This window comes from Schistosoma mansoni, chromosome 4 (genome assembly GCF_000237925.1).
Source record: "Schistosoma mansoni strain Puerto Rico chromosome 4, complete genome".
In the NCBI taxonomy this organism is placed as follows: Eukaryota; Metazoa; Platyhelminthes; class Trematoda; order Strigeidida; family Schistosomatidae; genus Schistosoma; species Schistosoma mansoni.
Genome location: NC_031498.1, coordinates 19,723,185 through 19,743,951, shown reverse-complemented (window position 1 = coordinate 19,743,951; position 20,767 = coordinate 19,723,185). Strand labels below are relative to the sequence as shown.

General features: G+C 32.1%; 1 protein-coding gene across 1 annotated transcript; it reads right to left on the bottom strand.

Moving 5' to 3' along the window:
• Positions 1–6,249: 6,249 nt before the first annotated feature.
• Positions 6,250–19,805, bottom strand: Smp_166170 (hypothetical protein; the record flags this gene model as incomplete). Its single annotated transcript, XM_018797113.1, has 3 exons — positions 6,250–6,321; positions 18,618–18,884; positions 18,945–19,805. 3 exons carry the CDS (start codon positions 19,803–19,805, stop codon positions 6,250–6,252), a joined length of 1,200 nt encoding a protein of 399 aa, XP_018652187.1.
• Between the last annotated feature and the right edge of the window lie 962 nt (positions 19,806–20,767).

The following is a 20,767-nucleotide window of genomic DNA, read 5'->3' as shown; positions in this document are numbered from 1 at the left end:
GAAATGATTTTTAACACCAATAGAATGACTTTACTACGAAAATCCCCCAGTTTATTCATTTCATTTATTGACAACTTAAATTATAGTGATGGTGATTCGTAAATGTTACTCAAATTGGACAATTCACTAAGACGGGAAGCTTACTTACTTACTTACGCCTGTTACTCTCAATGGAGCATAGGCCGCTGACCAGCATTCTCCAACCCACTCTGTCCTCGGCCTCCCTTTCTACTTCTATCCATTTTTTGTTCATTCTTCTCATGTCTGTGTGTATTTCTCGGCGTAATGTGTTCTTTGGTCTTCCTCTTCTCCTTTGACCTTCAGGATTCCATGTGAGGGCTTGTCTTGTGACACAATTGGGTGGTTTCCTCAAAGTGTGCTCAATCCACTTACAGCGCTTCTTCCTGATTTTTTCCTCCGCTGGAATCTGGTTTGTTGTCTCCCACAGTAACTTGTTGCTGATAGTGTCTGGCCATCGGATCCGAAGTATCTTGTGTAGACAGCTGTTAATAAACACCTGTATCTTCTGGATAATGGCTTTCGTAGTTCTCCACGTCTCCGCCCCATACAGTAGAACTGTCTTGACATTTGTATTGGAAATTCTGATCTTGGTGTTGGTTGACAATTGTTTTGAGTTCCAGATGTTCTTCAGTTGCAGATATGCTGCTCTTGCTTTGCCGATTCTCGCCCTCACATCTGCATCTGATCCACCGTGTTCATCAATGATGCTGCCCAGATATGTAAAGGTTTCCACACCCTCCAAAGCTTCTCCGTCAAGTGTAATTTGATTGGTGCATGTTTTGTTGTATCGGAGAGTCTTGCTTTTCCCTTTGTTTATATTGAATCTACTGCTTCTGAGGCTGCTGCTACACTGGTCGTTTAAGACGAGAAGCTTAAGTGCATTAAATTCATACATATTCTGGTTTTATTTATATCTGGGTTATACAGTATGTTCTGTAGTAACATTTGTTTACGATCATTTATATTTCAAAGTTGTTACTTAGATAATGCATCGTACATAAATTGCTGGGAACATTAGATTCAGGTCAATAAACGGACGGTGAAAATATCGACATAGTCTCAATGTCTTTTCATGCGGCTAAAATCTGTCGACTATATGTTTGGAGGTTAATCGCATAAAACAGTCATTGAAAATGCAAAGGAATACAAAGGTAATAAATCCTTCAAAGACAATTCAATAAATAAAGTTATAACAATGGACTCATTGCTAGCAAAATATCTCTAAATAGCTTGCTTAGCTTGAAGTTATCTCCTATGATGTCTTACAGAACAATACGTTTCAAAGGATGAAGAATTTATCAGAGAAGAACCAATCAAACCTTTCAAGACTAATGATGCTTACCTATTAGTCACTGTTCGAAGAATGTTTTTCTGAAATCATTATTATTTACTTACATAGTTATATTTTTATAATACCTATGATGATCAAAGTAAACTTGTTGAATGATTAGATACAGAGAATTTCCCTCTGTACTAAACATACAGAATTAAATAAGTCAACTCTGTTTAATACTATTAAAAGAGAGAGGCGGCCATTAAGCATAAAACTTATTAAACCCTAAACAGCCTACAGCTAAGTTAGATGTAGAACTATTAAATAAGACTGGACTTCTGTAATATTGAAAGTAAGTCTGAAAAGTAGTTCTGATTTGAATGAACGTGTCATTATACCGAATTACTTCTTGCTTGATGCTTTTCGAATAGCATTGAGAATAATACTAAAATAAGATGACTTTTGGTCATTTATTCAGTTGGCTTTTCACAATCAAAATCTATCAACCGTTGAATTTTTTTTCATCACACTAAAAATAGGTGGTGAAGTAAATCCAAACTGAATAAATGAATTTGATGTTATGGATGTTCAGGGGCTTTTAGGTACAGACAATAAATTTTTGGGGATTGTTTCCAGTGATATCGACTTGTGGTACAAAATAACTGACAACTTTACAGAGGTTTACACAATGTTTATAACATATATACAGGAAATAAATGCTAGTCAGGGAACGATTGAATACTACAGATAAATTCTTACGTTAAAATCTTGTAAGATTTGAGAATGTTCAGTTTCACCTATCTTTTTTTACATTAAACTATTTGCTGGAGATCTTGATTAGTATGAGAGAATTAATATTGTCAACATTCATCAACTATAATTCAATAGAGTTTTACCGTATGGGGAAACATGTAAAATGATGAACTGATTTTACTGATTATAAACAATTTGCCCTTTATTATAGCAATTCGGTGTTACAGCAAATCGACAAAGTCCACAGTACTCACTGATGATTACTTTTAATTACTTCACATGTGTAAACTCTGTTACACCATAGTTGAGAATAATTGTTTTGTATCTACTGATTTGTCTCTATCAGGAGTATTTGAATAAACATATGTAAATAAGTAAATTCGATCGAAATAGGATAACATCGGTGATTTATATGAGGTAAGAAATTGAATCAATACCTTTGAAATTGTTTTGTCAAAGTGTTATCACATAATTAAATAAGTTGGAAACAATAGAATTTACTTGACTTGTTTATTAATGTTATGACATGGAGATTCATCAACTTTTATTGTTTTCATTCTTTGTTAATAAAATTTCTTACAACAGTTTTATTGGAACATAATCCATACCATTTGTGATATTGTGTTCCATTGATATTTCGTGTACTGCTTAAATCAAAAATGAATTATTTGTAATTTAAGTGAGTACGAAACGACAGATTTTGTAGTGTAACTGCAACAGATATAGTATAATAAGCACATTCTTATCGCTTTATCAATTTACTTATGGAGAATGGAAAAAAGCAAAGATAACATAGGAAGCTGTGTTGTCAAATACTAAATCACCATACTTACAGCTGATGTGTATTTATAATTAAATCAGATAACGACGTGTAGGCAGTGACTTTGGTTAAGTGAATAATCCACCTAATTCCATTCGTTCCCCTACATTTATATTTCACTTATAATTCAACCTTAAGATATCGTATGATCTGCCTAGTTCTTGTTGAATTATCAGATATTATCTAACTGTAGTTAAATTGTCCACTTATTAATAATTCATGGCTATTGAATAATTTTGTATGTGATGGAAAGTTCTTCAAGATCTATTTCTTAGTCAAAACAACGACTTACGTATGAATCTACTAGAAATTCTAAGCTTCTTATATGCCAAAAATGTTGCTAAAATATAGAAATACAATTCATAATCTAGACATTCTGCTTCATACAGCTGAATCATCTAGCAATATTCGTTTAAATTCAACACCAATTATGAGCTAGATTCTGTGAAATAAATTGAATTCTTCTGAATGAGCTACAAAGCAAAGGATCAACAATCAAATAACAGAAATGTTTGAAAAACTTCGTAACAATGTTTTTAGGAAACGTCATAGAGTGATTAAAAGAATAACCGGAGAAACCAAAAACATGGATTATTTATTTTGTCAAGTAGGGAATTTAAAACTTCAGCACTTATTATGGTTTGTATAGGTAATGGTTTTTGGACTCAAATGATGTATCTAGTGAATATTTTATTGAAGAGTCTCAAATGAAAATTATACTCTTCCTTTTCGTTTTTAATTTATTCTTCAGGTGAAATTGAATTTAGATGGTGGAGAAGATTTGTAGCTCAGGTGGGTGATTTTGATGTAGTTTTGTTCTCTGGGCTGGATGGTTTGGTCGACCAAACTCCATCGAAATTGAATTGAATAGTCTATAATAGCTGTCAGGTTTGAATTTTATGAAGAAAAGATGTTTTTTTTTGAAAATCTTCGATCCATTCATTTGTTCTTCTGAAAACTACATTTTTATTATTGTAAACTTAAAGATTAATTTTAGATTATGATAAAACAATATACTGAAATCATTAATTCTATTTTCTAGATTTCGGAATATTGAAAAGAATTATAGTACAATTGGATATATATATATATATATATAAGTTCATTTCTATTATAGTTAAATAAAGGAAATTTATTCCTGCTGAGCAACAAAATTTTTGATTAAGCAGAAAACTTTGTTGTAGAAATGAAATAGTACTTATTTGTGTACAGTTATTCACGTGACAGTAGGGGTTTTGAAAGGAAATTTTATGAAACGTTTGAATGATTAGCCAAGTGGGATTAGCTTTAAGACTAAACTATTTATCATATATTAGTTTTATTTAAACTTTTAGATTCATTGAGTTATAAACTATATTATTTGCTTAACATCAAGTATGGCATATTACTGTCCAAATCAATGCATAAAAATACATATTAATTGTACATAAACTACGGTTTTGTTTATTTATTGGTGTATATATATACGCACATTTAATTACTACAGTTTTCAACCATTTCAGTTGTTAACACTACTTCTCCCATCCATGATATATAAATTGCATAGATTCTAGTGTATTGATCTCTGGTGTTTTAAGGAAATAGACAAGGTGGGAAGTATATAAATGTCTAAAGTATTTTCATTTTTTGAGTTTTCTGCTAGTTAACACAGGAATAATTTGTAAAACTTTTATTATGGTGTATCAGTACATCAAACTAACGTTTATAATTATTCAGTTCAAAGAAAACCCAACTAATTTATTGCAATATTTCCACTGTCGGAAAACAGATGGTCCAAATGTCTGAATCGGTTGCCAAGAACATGAAAAGGGTCTCATAGTTTAGTGAACCAGTTAGATTTAGACAATATTTTCGTTGGATGCTAGTTTATTGGTCTAGAAGCTAAATGTTCGTGCGACCAAGATTTTAAGACATGTTGTAACAAAATCTAGAGTTGTTATTGGGTAGAATAAAGTTGATTTTCCATTACTTCATTATAATTATTTATCGGGAAAGTTAAGAAGTTTTAATCACAAAAATGTTTGAAGATAATTTTTATGAAACCGCACTGTTAACCCTGAAGTGTTGAATAGCTGTTTAATCCTAGCCGGCCATTCTTACTATCTCTAAGGTAATTAAATAAACAAATTTTCAAAAAGAAACATCAAAGTGGATTCAACCATAGTTTAATATTTATCCAGTAGAAGATAAAGATAAGGTGCAAAACTTTCACACCACCTGTATATTATTTAACACTAAAAATTACTTACTTTTGTCATAAGTTTAGGCTAAAGATTTTACCTTTAAACCATTAAACTATAAGATATTGACAAGATTTCTCAGTTATTTTATTCCATGAATTTGAAACGGTCTGTCAAAGGACATAATTAACTTTGGTATAGTATACTGAGAGATTGTTAAAAATACCTTCTATTATATACCATATGAATGTCATTAGGGAAGTAGCTGGATATGTGAACCAACCGTAACGTAATCCTTAACTAAAAACTCATCAAAGATACAGTTAGTTCATGATACGCGACGCTAAGGAAAAATGTAATACTTACAATTGTTAGATGTCTAGCTGACATGATTGCTCACTGTAAAAAGATGTATAAACAACTCAAACCATTAGACCATATCAAATTAGATATAAATCTTGAATTAATCATGGAATATTACTGTGGAATTTTGCGGAAATTGTTGAATGTTATCAAAATAACAAGTCTACTTAAGTTAGATCATTTAAAACAGGGAGGTACTAATTATTTAAGTCAGTTCATGGACTAAATACCGCTCTAAAAACCCTCATACTGATAGCTATTATTTGCTCAGTAGTAAATAACTTGAAGAGGAAATTTCTGGAGTTCTAACGGGGTAGTAATGATAAGTGGAGTTCAACCTTGTAGGTTGTGAGGCAGTTACCCACTGAAGACAATGGAAGATAGAAATCAATAAAAGGCATGTTTCACAAACCTTTATCTTTCAGTAACGTCGGATGTCAGAAGGAATATTGAAATTCATCTATTAATCGTATGTCATTGTACATACATGTATTAAGCATTTATCACTGCATGAAATTCATTTTTAGTTCATATTAATAGATCATCGATCCAAATATTCACCGACTGTTTCTCACTTCCAGTTTTTTATCGAGTATGTAAATGAAAGATATTTTTTATGCTTTTAACTGTGGATATAGTTCGTTAACATATTTCTATGCAGATGTCAAAGTATCATGACAGTTTAAAAATATACTTTATATTCAGAAACTGATAAGTTACAAATGAACAAAAGTAATCATAAGTTCGAAATCAAAGGTATAGCATACGCTTCACTAAGCTTACTCACTGGTCACTTAAACTAAAGGGTATAACTACAAAATTATACATAACTGAGGAAGTTAATTGCTAACGTGCATCCAACTGATTTTGGAGTCATGTAAAACTGTATCACGATTATGATTATCCAAAGGCTATTATGAATAAAGAATAAAATATATATAGCATAGTGTTAAATTACTCTCAGTACTTCGTTTTATGTTACATTGAAGTTAATGTTTATAAACTTATACCCGGATTAAAAAATAGTAAATTAGGCATGGCAGTTTATGGCATAGTTCTTTATAAGTATATAACTTTCAAATGTCTTAAAGCCATGTGTTGATTGTATGACAAAAAGCCATAAACATTTCCTGGAGAAGTATAGTGTGAGATAAAAAGTTTATGACGACATGTTTGACGAAAAGGGATGTTCAGTAAGTGAATTCTGATTTATAGTTCAGTAGATATCCCACAAAAGAGATGCCGTATATCGAATACTCAGTGATTTTACTGAGGGACATTCATACAGCTATTGATCACCTATCAATGAGTAACGTCATGTCGTACAGTTCCATAAAGTGATCTAATATTATGAATCAAGTTGTATGAGGACACGAAGATGTCTTAACCTAATAGGGAACTTCGTTTGATGCCATTCGTTGTAGATTAACAAATGGTAGCTCTGAAGGAGAGTTTCGTGATTCATAATATTTAGCACGAAAGTGTTGCTACTGAAGAAAAGAGATCATTACATTAGTTTACATTGAGTAGTCGACCTATGTAGACAATAAATGACTACAGAAGGTTAGTAAAAGCAAAAACATAAATATGATAAGTTTTTAAACCATCACAGTGGTTTGGATATCAAAGCTCGTTCCAGTAAATCCATATTTTTGGCTGATATTAACCCCTATGAAGACTAGTTTTTCAGCTTTTTTACCAATGATTGAAGGCAAATGATAATAATTTCTTTCATCAAAAACTTACCAGTTTTTAATATATAAAAATGTAATCACATTTACAATGGGAACAAAAAACGAAACAGCACAATTAATTTGAATTTGCCATTATATACATTATTTTCGTATATATCTGAGAAGATAAGACTGTAAAAGGTTTTACAACAGCAATTTTAATAGATCACGTCTGAATAATACAAACATCTCTATTATGAATCGATCCATTGGGTCATGTTCCTACTGATTATTTAAATTTTTCTACTAGTAAAAATATATCAGTGCATTAATCTAGTGGATGATAATGAAATATAAACGGAAAAATATTTGAGCAATACACTCCATGGAGATATTTAAGCTATTTGAAGATGCATTTTGTTATCAACTGACATTACTTAGAAAATTATTGAAAATCTGAGAATATTGAACGACTAGTTAAAAATAGCTCTTACTTTCATATCAGCTGATGAGGTAGTGAACTTACATTTACTGAGGTAGATGGGATACATATTATGTATACGCAGACATTCTTTTCAAGGCGCACTATATTTGCTAATATGGTAGTGGGTTAGAAGAAAGCTAGAAGCAATCAAATGAAGATATGGCAGCTGTTCACGAAGTCATTAGCTGTTTAATTAAGTTGTACCAGTATGAGTAGACTACGGGGTTGAATTTTTCGCTGTTTCTATGACTAAATATTTAGGACTTTGGATATTATGGCTTAGAACAGGTGACAGTGGTATAGATCTATTCGTTTCCAATACTTCCTTATATCTTAAGTCGAAGTAGCACTTACAGACCTTTCTATAGATGTTACTCCACCAAGATGGCGATCAGACAAATCAAGGGAGGGAAAGCTGCAGGAATTGACAATACACCAACTGAAGCACTGAAGTCAGACATTGAAGTAACCTCAAACATGCTTCACCTTCTATTCAGGAAGATTTAGGAGGAAAAGCAAGTGTCGATGAACTGGAAACAAGGATGCCTCCTCAAGATTCCAAAGAAAGGAGATCTGAGCATATGTGAGGATTACAGAGGCATCACTTTGTTATCAGTCCCAGGAAAAGTTTTCAATAGAGTGTTGCTGAGCCGGATGAAAGACGCAGTAGACGGTCGACTTCGAGATCAACAGGCTGGATTCCGTAGGGATCGATCGTGCACAGACCAGATCGCGACACCACGGATCATCGTTGAACAATCATTTGAGTGGAACTCGTCACTTTACATCAACTTCATTGACTATGTGAAAGCATTTGACAGTGTAGACAGGAGAAAATTATGGCAACTTATTCGACACTATGGAGTTCCTCAGATGACTGTTAACATTATTCGGAACTCATCCGATGGACTACAGTGCAAAGTGGTGCATGGAGGACAGCTGACAGATGCATTCCAAGTGAGGACCGGAGTCAGACCATGCTACCTGCTCTCTAACTTTCTCTTTCTTCTGGTGATTGACTGGATTATGAAGACCTCGACATCTGAGGGTAAGCACGGAATACAATGGACATCTCAGAATCAATTAGACGATCTGGACTTCTCAGATGACCTATCCCTCCTATTCTATAGACACCAACAAAAGCAGATGAAGAAAACTATTGTAACAGCAGTTTCAGACTCAGTAGGCCTCAATATACATTAGGGAATAGCAAGATCCTCAAATACAACACAGAGTGGATCAACCAACCTATTCACACTTGATGGAGAAGCTCTGGATGAGGTGGAAACATTCACGTTCCTGGGAAGCAAGTAGGATCGGATGCAGATGTAAAGGCGAGGATTGGCAAAGCAAGGACCGCATTCCTACAACTGAAGAACATATGAAACTCAAAAAAACTGTCAACTAATTTCAAAGTGAGAATCTTCAACACAAACGTGAAGACAGTCCTGCTGTAAGGAGCTGAAATGTGGAGGACTATTAAATCCATCGTCAAGAAGGTTCAAGTATTCATAAACAATTTTCTAGACAAGATAATCAATTTCCATCTTGTGAAAACCATCAGCAACAACTTACAGTGGGGGAGAACACTCAACTTCCATCTGAAGAGGAAATTAGAAGACGTTGGAAGTGGATAGGATACACATTGGGCAAATCCTCAGACTGCCTCACGAGGCAAGAGCTAGCTTGGAATGCTGAAGGGAAACGGAGAAGAGAAAGGCTAAATAACAAAGTACATAGAGAATTGGGAGCAGAAATGGAAAGGATGAATAGTAACCGGAAAGAACTGGAAAGAATTTCTCAGGATAGAGTTGGGTTGAGAATACTGGTGAGAGGCCTATGTTTTTCCATGAAAGGTAACAGGCGTAAGTAACTAAGTAATATCCTGAGTCTTGAAATTATCTTCTAATTTTTATTCTGTAATTTCAATCTTCCTCCCCGAATCATATTCTCTATGTTTGTTCTTTTCTTCCATCAACGATACAATCACTACTTCTACTACTCCTAATAATTTCATTTCACTGTACTGTTATAATATGACAACACAAACCTATGTATATGTATGCCAGGTTCTACATTGCTTATGACTAACCGATTTTCTAATCACTGTCTTACCATGTACTCAAATCTAAAGGTTACTTGTCTCATGAAGATAATAAATCCTCAAGTATAAATCAATAATTTTTATATTATTCATTCATATAATATTTATCTACACTTGAATACAAAAATTATAATGAAAATATTTTATTTAAATAATTTATTAAGAGGCAATTGTACATTGAAAAATAAATTTATTGAACTTTGAAATATTCATTATAAGATTTCATTTATGGAACGTTTATTGAATAAAAAAAGAAAGAATATTGGCATCAAGTTTCAATACTTGTTCTTTTGAATTCCCTCCCTATTAGCTAAATTTTAAAAATTATTGACCTTTGATATTTTTGAATTGGTTCAATTTGTTGTATTTTAAATAAACACAAAGTTCTTTTTTTGTTGTTTTAAACTAAACTTAATAATTTTGATTTTATTTTTTAGCTTTACATCTTTCGATTAACACTGTGATATTTTATTGAATAATCATCTACAAAAGACATTGTAGTGAACAAGACCACCAGTGGGAACAACTGTGAATGTGTTTTAATACATTACAGAATATTATATAGTTGAGATCGTGAGTGAATTGAAGCTAGACCACTAAGGAAAACCTGGAAGCACTGGACGGCCGTTTCGTCCTATTGTGGGGCTCCTCAGCAGTGCGCATCCACGACCTCACCTCGCGAGATTCGAACCCAGGACCTACCAGTCTCTTGACAGAGCACTTAACCGATAGACCCCTGAGCCTATCTAACTTCAACCAATCCATGAAATCTGAGCAACCGTTCATCAATGTCTTCAATGAGTTGATATTTCTGCAAAAGACTTGGTTGAACTCCACTGGTCACTGCTTCCCACTAAAACTCCAGGAAACATCCCTTGAAGTCAGTCACTAGTGAGCTTCCAGGTTTTCCATGGTGGTCTAGCTTCAATTGACTCATGATTTCAACTATGAAAATACTGAAATCTCCACAAAACCCCTTCTGATATATATATATATATATATATATATATATATATAAACGAAATATTTTTTTGACAATTATTTAAGCTAGAAATCAAATTCATTGTCTCGAATATGTAGTGTAAGAACGATATCAACCAAATGCTTGTGGATTTATAGAATAAATTAAACATCAAGATATAGATTGTTGATTGCATAGTTTCATTTTGTCAGAACAACTGATTTAAGTGTGAAGTTATTTTTTATAAATAAATAAAATTTAAATTTTCAAGAAAAATAATTCATCTCAAGGAAATTGGTAATAGGGATGCCTAGGCTCATCTATTTCAGGTTATATATCTATATATATATTTCAAGGTTTTTGAATGGACTGTTTGTTTTAAACCATTTCCCTTTAAATCACATCAGAAAGTAAGCGGTAAACAGTTTCTGTAATATTGACTAGTCCCGTATACTGGAAAGAAATATAATGGTAGATGAAAACATGATTTTTTGGTTGAAGATGTGATTTCTTGGTTTTACTAGTCAGGAACTGAGAAGTCATTTGAGACTAGGAAGCAAAGAAGGTAAGTTTTTGTCTTAGCACTGAAACTCTCAAAAAGAAGCACTCGTCATGCTTTCCTACTAGGGTCTTAAAAACCTATCACGAAGTTACTAGTGAACCTTTTACGAAGACAAGATTTTAGATTATTTGAGGTGATTACGAAATAACTTAAATTCGATCGATCTTCAAATTAAATGTGGGTAAAACAATAATGAAAATAACATCATTACAGGATAACACTTGGTTTATTTATAAAACTCAAACTCACTAGTGATTCAAAAGTTAAACTCATACAACAGTAAAAGTTGAGTGATAATAGAGAAATTTCTCTAGGTTACTTTATATGATTTTTTAGTCAACCAACAAAAGAACTTTAAAGGTTTGTGATTCATTAAAAGACGGTGAATTTACTATCTAATGACATATTATGTGAGAAGATACAAACAGTGTGGTATCCATTACTTTATTACCTCAAAATGATTTTACCTGAAGAAATATTGAGAAATGGAAGTGATCAGACTGCTTTTTGGTTATTGTTTATGACCTTACAGCAAGGTATACTCATAACTCTACGTGAAGTATAACCTAGAAACACTAGATCGAGGAAGTGTTTAGAAATCAAATTAGACCATTTGAAACTGTATCTCATATGCCACCGATTATAAGCTGATGCATTTTGCTACTTTAGTACGTACTTAAGTGTTCACATACAGAGTGTTACGTAATCAAAACACTTACTTTCTCTCACTTTTGAGAGAAGATTAGTTACGTACCTTGAAAATTCATTTAGACCAACATTCACTATTACGTACAGAATGCTGGTAAAACTTTCAATGTTTATGTTATGTTTCGTTATTCAGCATAGCTTCCTATAGCAATCCAAAATTTCCTATCCAACATACCCAAACAAAGAACATTTTTTCAAATATCTTACCTTCTGTGGTTTTTACCTACAAATACTTCCGATTAAATCTATGTGGACTGATGAAACTTTACCGAATACACATACTTGTTCAAACCATATTCTCAATTATTAGAACGGGAATATTTCAATTAACTCCGCCTGTAGCTCTTCTAGAGTTACTGCCGGTCCCAAGCCCGGGTAAAGGAGGAGGGTTAGGCATGGGGTTAGCGACCCCATCCCGTAAAAAAACTAACTAGCTAAAAAAACGCTAACCAGAAAAAATAATTCAAATCAGCAACAGCGTTTTGTGGGAGAGGACAAACCAGCTTCCAGGTGAAGAGGAAATTAGGAAAAGACGTTGGAAGTGGTGGATGGGACGTGCATTGAGGAAATCATCAAACGGCATCACGAGGCAAGCCCCAACTTGGAATCCGGAAGGGAAGCGGAAAAGAGGAAGGCCAAAGAACACATTACGCCGGGAAATAGAAGCAGATATGAAAAGGATAAATGTTAACTGGGAAGAACTTAAAAGGAGTGCCCAGGACAGGGTTGGATGCCGAATGCTGGTGGGCGGTCTATGCTCCTCGACGAGCGGTAGCGGGCGTAAATAAGTAAGTAATATTTCAATTACCTGTAAAGCAGTTTTTTCTAAATTTTGACAATAATGCCTCGCTCAGATTCTCATCATAAATTTTTTCGTAAGCTGTTATTATTTAGTTCAGGTATAAGTATCAATATTATTCGGAAGTTGATTCAGAATCAAATTGCATAAAAGAAACAATAAAAACGTTGTGAAAAAAACACGTTTAAAATGTAGTCAGTTAACTAGAAAATGCAAATCTAATGTTAAGTAAATGGAAAAATGCCCCGAACAACAAAAGCAGGTTCTTATGGTGATTTAAGAAGTTTAAACTTGATTTGAGATCATGAACCGGTCATTGTTAGATCATCATTAGAAACCAGAAAGCACTGGAAGGTCATTTTGTCCTCAGCAGTGTACATCCACACTGTTCGGCTCATGATCTCAATTGAGACTCAACAATCTCCTCAATCCTATGTTGATAAAATACGAACTTAGTTTATAAGTGGAAGAACTACTGTAAGAAATAAAAATAATGTTGACTCTATACACCTTCAATTAAAAATTTGTGCATTTTAGTTGACGAATATTTGGTTATATGTGATATACAAACGGTTTTCATCAAACTGTGACATGAAACATAACAGAAAAATTCGATATTTTCAGTATGTATGTGTTATAATTTCTCTTATTACGACCCAGCTATTCCTATGGCTAAGTATTCTTGGATACCAATTCACTCGACAAGTCCCCAAATCATAACACGATTGAACAGGAACGAAATTATATTCCAAATAACAAGGGTAGATGGAAGTAGGAAACACAAAAGAGAAACGTTAGTATATTTATAATTTTTAAATGAGAAGATTTTAGAGTCTTCTCCAAGTATCGACTAGTGCTGATTGGATATTTTTTATTCAATCAGCGTGCCCCAAAATAATCCTTCACGGAACGTGCTTTAATCCAATCTATATTCCTCTAACAGTATCCAATTGATTTATTACTTAGTTAATTTAGCTTTGGTCTAATATCTGGGAGGGGAATTTAGATGTGTAACTGAGCATGATGTAAATCTACATAAAAAGTGAGGAAAAGTGAGGAACTTACTGTTTATATAGTTGAAATCATGAGTCAGTTGAAGCTAGACCACCAGGGAAAACCTGGAAGCACTGGACGGCCATTTCATCCTATTGTGGGACTCCTCAGCAGTGCGAATCCACGATCCCGTCTCGCCAGATTCGGACCCAGGACCTATCAGTCTCGCGCGCGAGCGCTTAACCACTAGGCCACTGAGCCGGCATCCAAAGGTGTTTATGTCTTACTTCAACCAATCTACGAAATTGAGCAACCGTTCACCAATGTCTTCAATGAGTTACTATCTCACAACAGACCTAGTTGTACTCCACTAGTCACTGCTTCCCACTAGAACTCCAGGAAATACCTCATGGAGCTAGTCACTAGTGAGCATTACTGTTTAACTAAGATAACAATAACTTGAATAATGATTTACAGATTTTATATTAGACTGGGATCAAGTTTCATTCAGATTATTTAATACTAGTTATCCCTTAGTGTTACTTGTAAAAACATGCTCAATTACAGGTATATTTTGAAACTTAAAAAGAATTAAATCACTCAAGGTATTACAAAAAATAAAAAGTTCGCTAACTTTTCAGAGATAATTGCTTTCTGAATAAAATACGCACAAATCATGATCGATCTCATGAAGCACTGAACTAAAAGCTTGCATTATGTCTACCACTGCTTACTTAATTTTGGTCTTTTTAATGAACCACAAACACATCAGTAAGTGTAAACAACGTGGATTCCAAACTTTAGTCCGCACGACCTATTGTTCCTGTGAGTGAATTATATGTAAATCAAACAATACAAACCCGAAATATCATGCCTCACAACATATAACTTACAAAGTCATTTATTTGTTAAAAAGGGAATCATTTACTTTACTGAAGAATATTTGACATAATAAAGTAATTATCAATTAAGGGGTTTATTTACTGAAAGATTGGAGGTTATTTCGTTTACCACGCTTACTTCCTCCAATCGTTTGTCGTGCACATGTTAGGTAAGGACTTTATTTAGTAAACAGTTAAATAGAGAACAAGTGGCCGTTAATAGAACAGTTTTTTAACTTTATTGTTAAATAACAAACATCATTGTACACGACATTTCGTATAAGACGATAGCTTGTGTCACAGACTAAAATTGTCTACTAAACCGAAGTAGTAGACAGCATTTTCGTCTTGAATTGTGGATCCTTAGGATTATGTTTACATTAACCTCAAAGAGACTTCGAATCCTGTATTGTTTACGAAATCATCAAACTAATAATTTGGGATTCATCATACAATCGGTTCAACTTAGGTGGACTTGCGGTATAGCTCTGTTATCATAGTGGTAGTTAACTGACTTACAACATGGTTAATGCATTATTGTACTTTATTTTAAAAAAAACAGAGTTTGTTTATAAAAAGTAAATAGAATCTTCCATCTCTATCAGTTATACTTTTTTAAGTACAGAAACACTTCGTCAATGGAGAAGAGAATAGTTATTCAGAAAAAATCACAAATCTTTTCTTCAATTATACAAGCGAATTTATATTTTTAAGTTAAAACTGTAATGGTCTTAAAAGTATCTCACATGGTGAACAAGTATTCAATTGATTGTAGCACAAGTAATATGAAAATTAGACTTTTCCAATCGCCTGTGACGTATAATCACTTCCTAAGTAGGATTTGTTATATAACTTAGTCAACTAGTTATATATATTGGTTATAGATGCTTAATTTTATGATATTGTAAGTAGGTGTTTACACCGTAAGTTACTGATTTATTGGTTTTAAATACTACACAGTTCAGTTTATACAAAACTGCTACTTACTTACTTACCTATTTACTTACTTACTTACTTACGCCTGTTACCCCCAATGGTTCATAGGCCGCCGAAAAGCATTCTCCAACCCACTCTGTCCTGGACATTCCTTTCTAGTTCTATTCAACTTTTCTTCATTTTTCTCATGTCAATCTCCATTTCTCGGCGTAATATGCTTTTTGTCTTCCTTTTTTCTTTTGGTCTTCAGGACTCCATGTGAGGGCTTGCCTTGTGAAGCAGTTGGGTGGTTTCCTCAATGTGTGTCCTATCCACTTCCAACGCTTCTTCCTGATTTCCTCCGCTGGAATCTGGTTTGTTGTCTCCCACAGTATAATGTTACTGATGGTTTCTGGCCGACGTATCCGATGTATTTTGCGTAGACAATTGTTAATAAACACTTGTATGTTCTGGATGGTTGCTTTCGTGATTCTCCAAGTTTCCGCTCCATACAGTGTAACTGTCTTGACATTTGTATTGAAAGTTCTGATGTTGGTGTTGGTTGACAATTATTTTGAGTTCCAGATGTTCTTCAGTTGTAAATATGATGCTCTTGCTTTGCCGATTCTCGCCTTCACATCTGCATCAGATCCATCATGTTCATCGTTGATGCTGCCCAAATATGTAACGGTTTTTACATCCTCAAAAGCTTCTTGATACAAAACTGACTGCAGATAAATCACATAAAAAGAATGTAGTCATATATAGTTTAATTTATTTTAGAGATCAAATGAATCCCAATTCATAGTCTTCATGTTCTTACTTGTGTCATACAAGTCACGGTTGTCAATACGAAGTACTAAGTCAGTTAAACAGTTCGTTAATAAGACAGTATTAACTTAAATGTAGTGATCATTTTTTTATATGTTGTTTACCGATAACAACTGGGTGAATGGCCGAATTAAATAAATTGAAATTAATAGGAAAATTTCTGTTCCATCATTTTTTGGCCCAGTTTGGAAAATAGCTAACAAAGAATGCAATCAACACTTTCTAAGTGTACAAATCAATCACACATTTTTCTAATCGTATGAAATTCAAATTGTGATTTCTGCGCTGTTTCTATGTTTCTACAGACAAAACGGTAGAGAATATTCAATCTAGTTGATTTAGGCTAATTGAAGTGAATATGTGAATAAAACAGCTGAAATTAAACAAAAAATCCTTAAAAAACAAGCTTCATCGTCGTTTAAACATATTGTGGTGTGGTTTACTTATATCCTCATAAGTAGTATATGGTGATGGTCAGACATAGAATGTATTTTGGCAGATCGATAAGGAAAGAACTAAAATGATGCGCAATTGGTACGAAAACGCATGAACAATGAAATTAGAGAAGATGGATTGATATTTATAGAAGGAACAGTTAAGATTGAGACAATTAACTGTCATTTTGCAAATTAACTGTTTGCTGTATGGTTATCAGATCTTAGTAAGATAGTCTGTAATTTGTGCTTAATTACAATCGATTGTCCGCACTCGTGTTTTGTTCACTACAATATTACTACTAAAATCAAGAGACAGACTGTTTTCAGTGATCGATCACCTTCAAGCAGATGGTATCATGAAATCCCTATTTAAAGTTTCAACTTACAATATTGTTATATATGTATATATACATTATAAATAAATGTTTTCCCCTCAGCAAGCATTTCTTATAGTTGAAAGCGTGATTTAATTGAAGCTAGACCACCATGGAAAACCTAGAAGCACTGGACGGCCAACTCGTCCTATTATGGGACTCCTCAGCAGTGTGCATCCACGACCTCGCCTCGTGAGATTCGAACCCAGGACCTACCAGTCTCTTGCCAGAGCACTTAACCGATAGATCACTGAGCCGGCATCCGATGGTGTTTATGTCTAACTAGATTTCATATCCTGACTGTTTTATAATATTTAAAGAAATATAAACTTAACATTTATTCATCAAAAGTGCTACAAAATATTCTTGAAATAATTGTACTTGAAGTTATTTATTGTCTAATAGCGAATACCTCAATATTCATATAACAAGGATTTAAACATATTGAAAGATTTCCAATAATAGAACAGAACTATAATAAATAAACAAATTTTTTTTGTGTGGTATATTTATAGGAGCTAAGGACAAATGAAAAAGAAAAAAAAACATAATAAGTTAATCACTAGGTAGGAGAATTTTTTTTAATTTTTCACTGTTTACAATAAGGATGATTATTATGAATGATCTTAATATAGTTGTTATGAATATTAATAAGTTTATATGACTTATATTATCCCATAAGTTTCCATGAGTACTTCATTCTAGGTACTTCATTTCTAGGCTATACTTATATTTATGTATGTATTAATGTTTCATTCGAACATTCAATTATCAATGATAGTTACTTTAAATGATCAAAATAAATATTACTAGAGTTAATTTAAAATTTTGATCATACATAGTTAATGACAATTATTATTATTATTATTACTATTGTTATTATCAGTAGTAGTAAATAATGAAAAAGAAGAACACAATGATAACGATAAGCTAATATGTTTAAAGAAAGTAGCAATACATATGTAATTTATTCAAAAAATCAAATGATGTAATAATTCGTTTATACATAGAAAGTTCTTTTGAATAGATTCGACTAAAGGATTCTTCAATAACATTTCATTTAATTGTTTAAATGGTTTATATATATATACTATTTCTGACAAAGAAAGTTCCTCCATATCAATGAAAACATATAAGCATATATTTCGTTTAAACGGCTTATTTTCCTTTTGTTAGTAGTAATAGTAGTAGAAGTAGTAGTATGAGTAAAATATTCAAAATAAATGTTTCTATAATTCTTCAAATTCAAGCAAAAAACAAAACAAAACAAAATCAACGACTTACATTGTTCTTATTACTACAGGCGTTATAATGATTAAAATAGATATATGTGAAAGACAAAAATAATAATGTTTTATTATTTCTTTTTAATAATAAATTGATGCTTTCTTTCTTTTTTTTCTTTTTTCTTTCTTTTTTTCTTTTTGTTCCCCCTTAAAAATTCTAAATGTAACGTAGAGAAAATGATTTATCAGCTGTACTAACATTTTTCTTATATCCATTATCAATGATTTGATGTTTATTATCAGTTTCATTAATATAATTATTATAATCATTAAAATTATTCATATTTTCTGGTCGTTTATAATGTGCAATAAATATATAAATATCACCATTATCAACAATACGATTACCTTGATCAGGATTTGTTGAAACATAACGAAAATCTACAGCTGATAAATCATTCACATTAATATTTTCAGTTAATTTTGCAAATGTTTTATCTTTTTCTTTTAATTCATTGAATTTTATCTTTAAACTATCTTTATCATCATCATCATCATCATTATCGTCACTATTATCTTGAACCACTTTCTGATTATTAGGCTGTGATGATGTTGATGTTACTTTCATACAACCCACTGTTTCGATATTTGCTATTGGTTCATCACATGGTCTAAATTCACATTTAATCACTTCAGGTTCATATAAATTTTCATGATTTTCATTATGATCATGTATAATTACATCATCTTTATCAATAGATTGTTCTTGAATGGTATCATCTAGATTTTGTTCAATCTCTAATGAATGATTATCATTTATTAATAAATTATTATGACTAGTATTAGTTATATTATCATTAATTGTTTGTTGTAAATTATCAATAGATACTTCATTAGTTTGATTTATAGTTTCATGAATAGAAGTATTATTTTGTGAAAGTTGTTCATTAGATATATTCAAACTAGAATGTGATGAATATACACCTGGTGTTGGTAAAGTTGTATCATCTTCATTTAGTATATAATCAGAATGACTTCTAGCTTTATTAATAAGTGTAGTAATATCTTTATAATGGGATTCAGGTAATTTAAAAAAATCATAATAACGACTATGTTGTTCAGGATCAACACAGCCTAATATAAGTATTGTAGGATCATTATCAAATACATAATATCGTTCAATATCTTTATATGGATAAAATTTTCTTGGAGGTGGTGGACCAAATTTTGAAGCACGTTTTAATCTTATCCCATCTGGTTCACAGCGTAGTTTACTATGTGCCAATGATTTACGTGATTTAAGTGATAATAATAATGTATGTACTTGATTATGATTAAATTCTTCACCATAGGTGATTAATTTCCGTGCTATTAAATCTGTAGTCGATTCAAAATAACGTAGTCGTTTACGACGTCCGCATGATTTGATTTTATTTGTAGACGGCATTCCATAAAATAAGTTATGAGTTAAATCAATTTAGTTTTGTACAACAGGAATATTGGTGCAAGAATCTATCAAGAGAGAGAATGAAGAGAACACACTTTTGTGATGTTTTGTCACTGTGGTCTACTTTAAAACATGAATCTTTATTTGAAACAGATAAGATATATCGGTGAAGAATTGTTTACTTTGGATTATCTATTTATTTAATAACTCTCTACAGATGATACATCAGCTGTGACCACATCATTATTTTCGATGAATAGCTAATTATATACTATACTAACATTAGTTTATTGAGAACGAATCAGGACAGATGAAATAAGATAATTGGTTGTTTTCGTGAAACAAAAAATAAAACGGTTACACATTACACTTTGTGTTACCAAGGAATGAATAACCAATAGAAATATATCTAATAAGTACTGATTCAGAAACTGAATCAAATTACAACACTGAGTTTTAATCACTAAATTCGTAAATTTTCATTATAGTTTCTCAATTTATCTTTTTTGTTTTTTCATTAAAACAAAATCAATATGTTCTGTGTACTTCACTATTATTTTTTTATTTTTGGTTTTTTGTAACCACCGTAGAGTAAAACTTTGAAAAAGTCTATTTCATTAAATGGTTAAAGTGCAAACTCTTAACCAATAAAAATGAAATCAATGAAAGTGTGTGAGAAATAGAAAATATCCGATCTAAAAAACAAAACGTCTATCTTATAAAAGTGAATATTTTTTATTCTATTTCGTATTTTAAGAGAGATTACATTTTCATGAATGTATTTCGTCGTTATGTATATTGATAAAAGTTTTATAATGAGATAAACATGACTTTATGAATACCGCAATTGATAGAAATTAATTATATCATGTTACTAACAGTTTGATTCAGAGGGGAACAAGTGTTACAAATTGAATTTATTGTGAAACTAATTTATCTTGTTTCAACTTATATTAGATTTG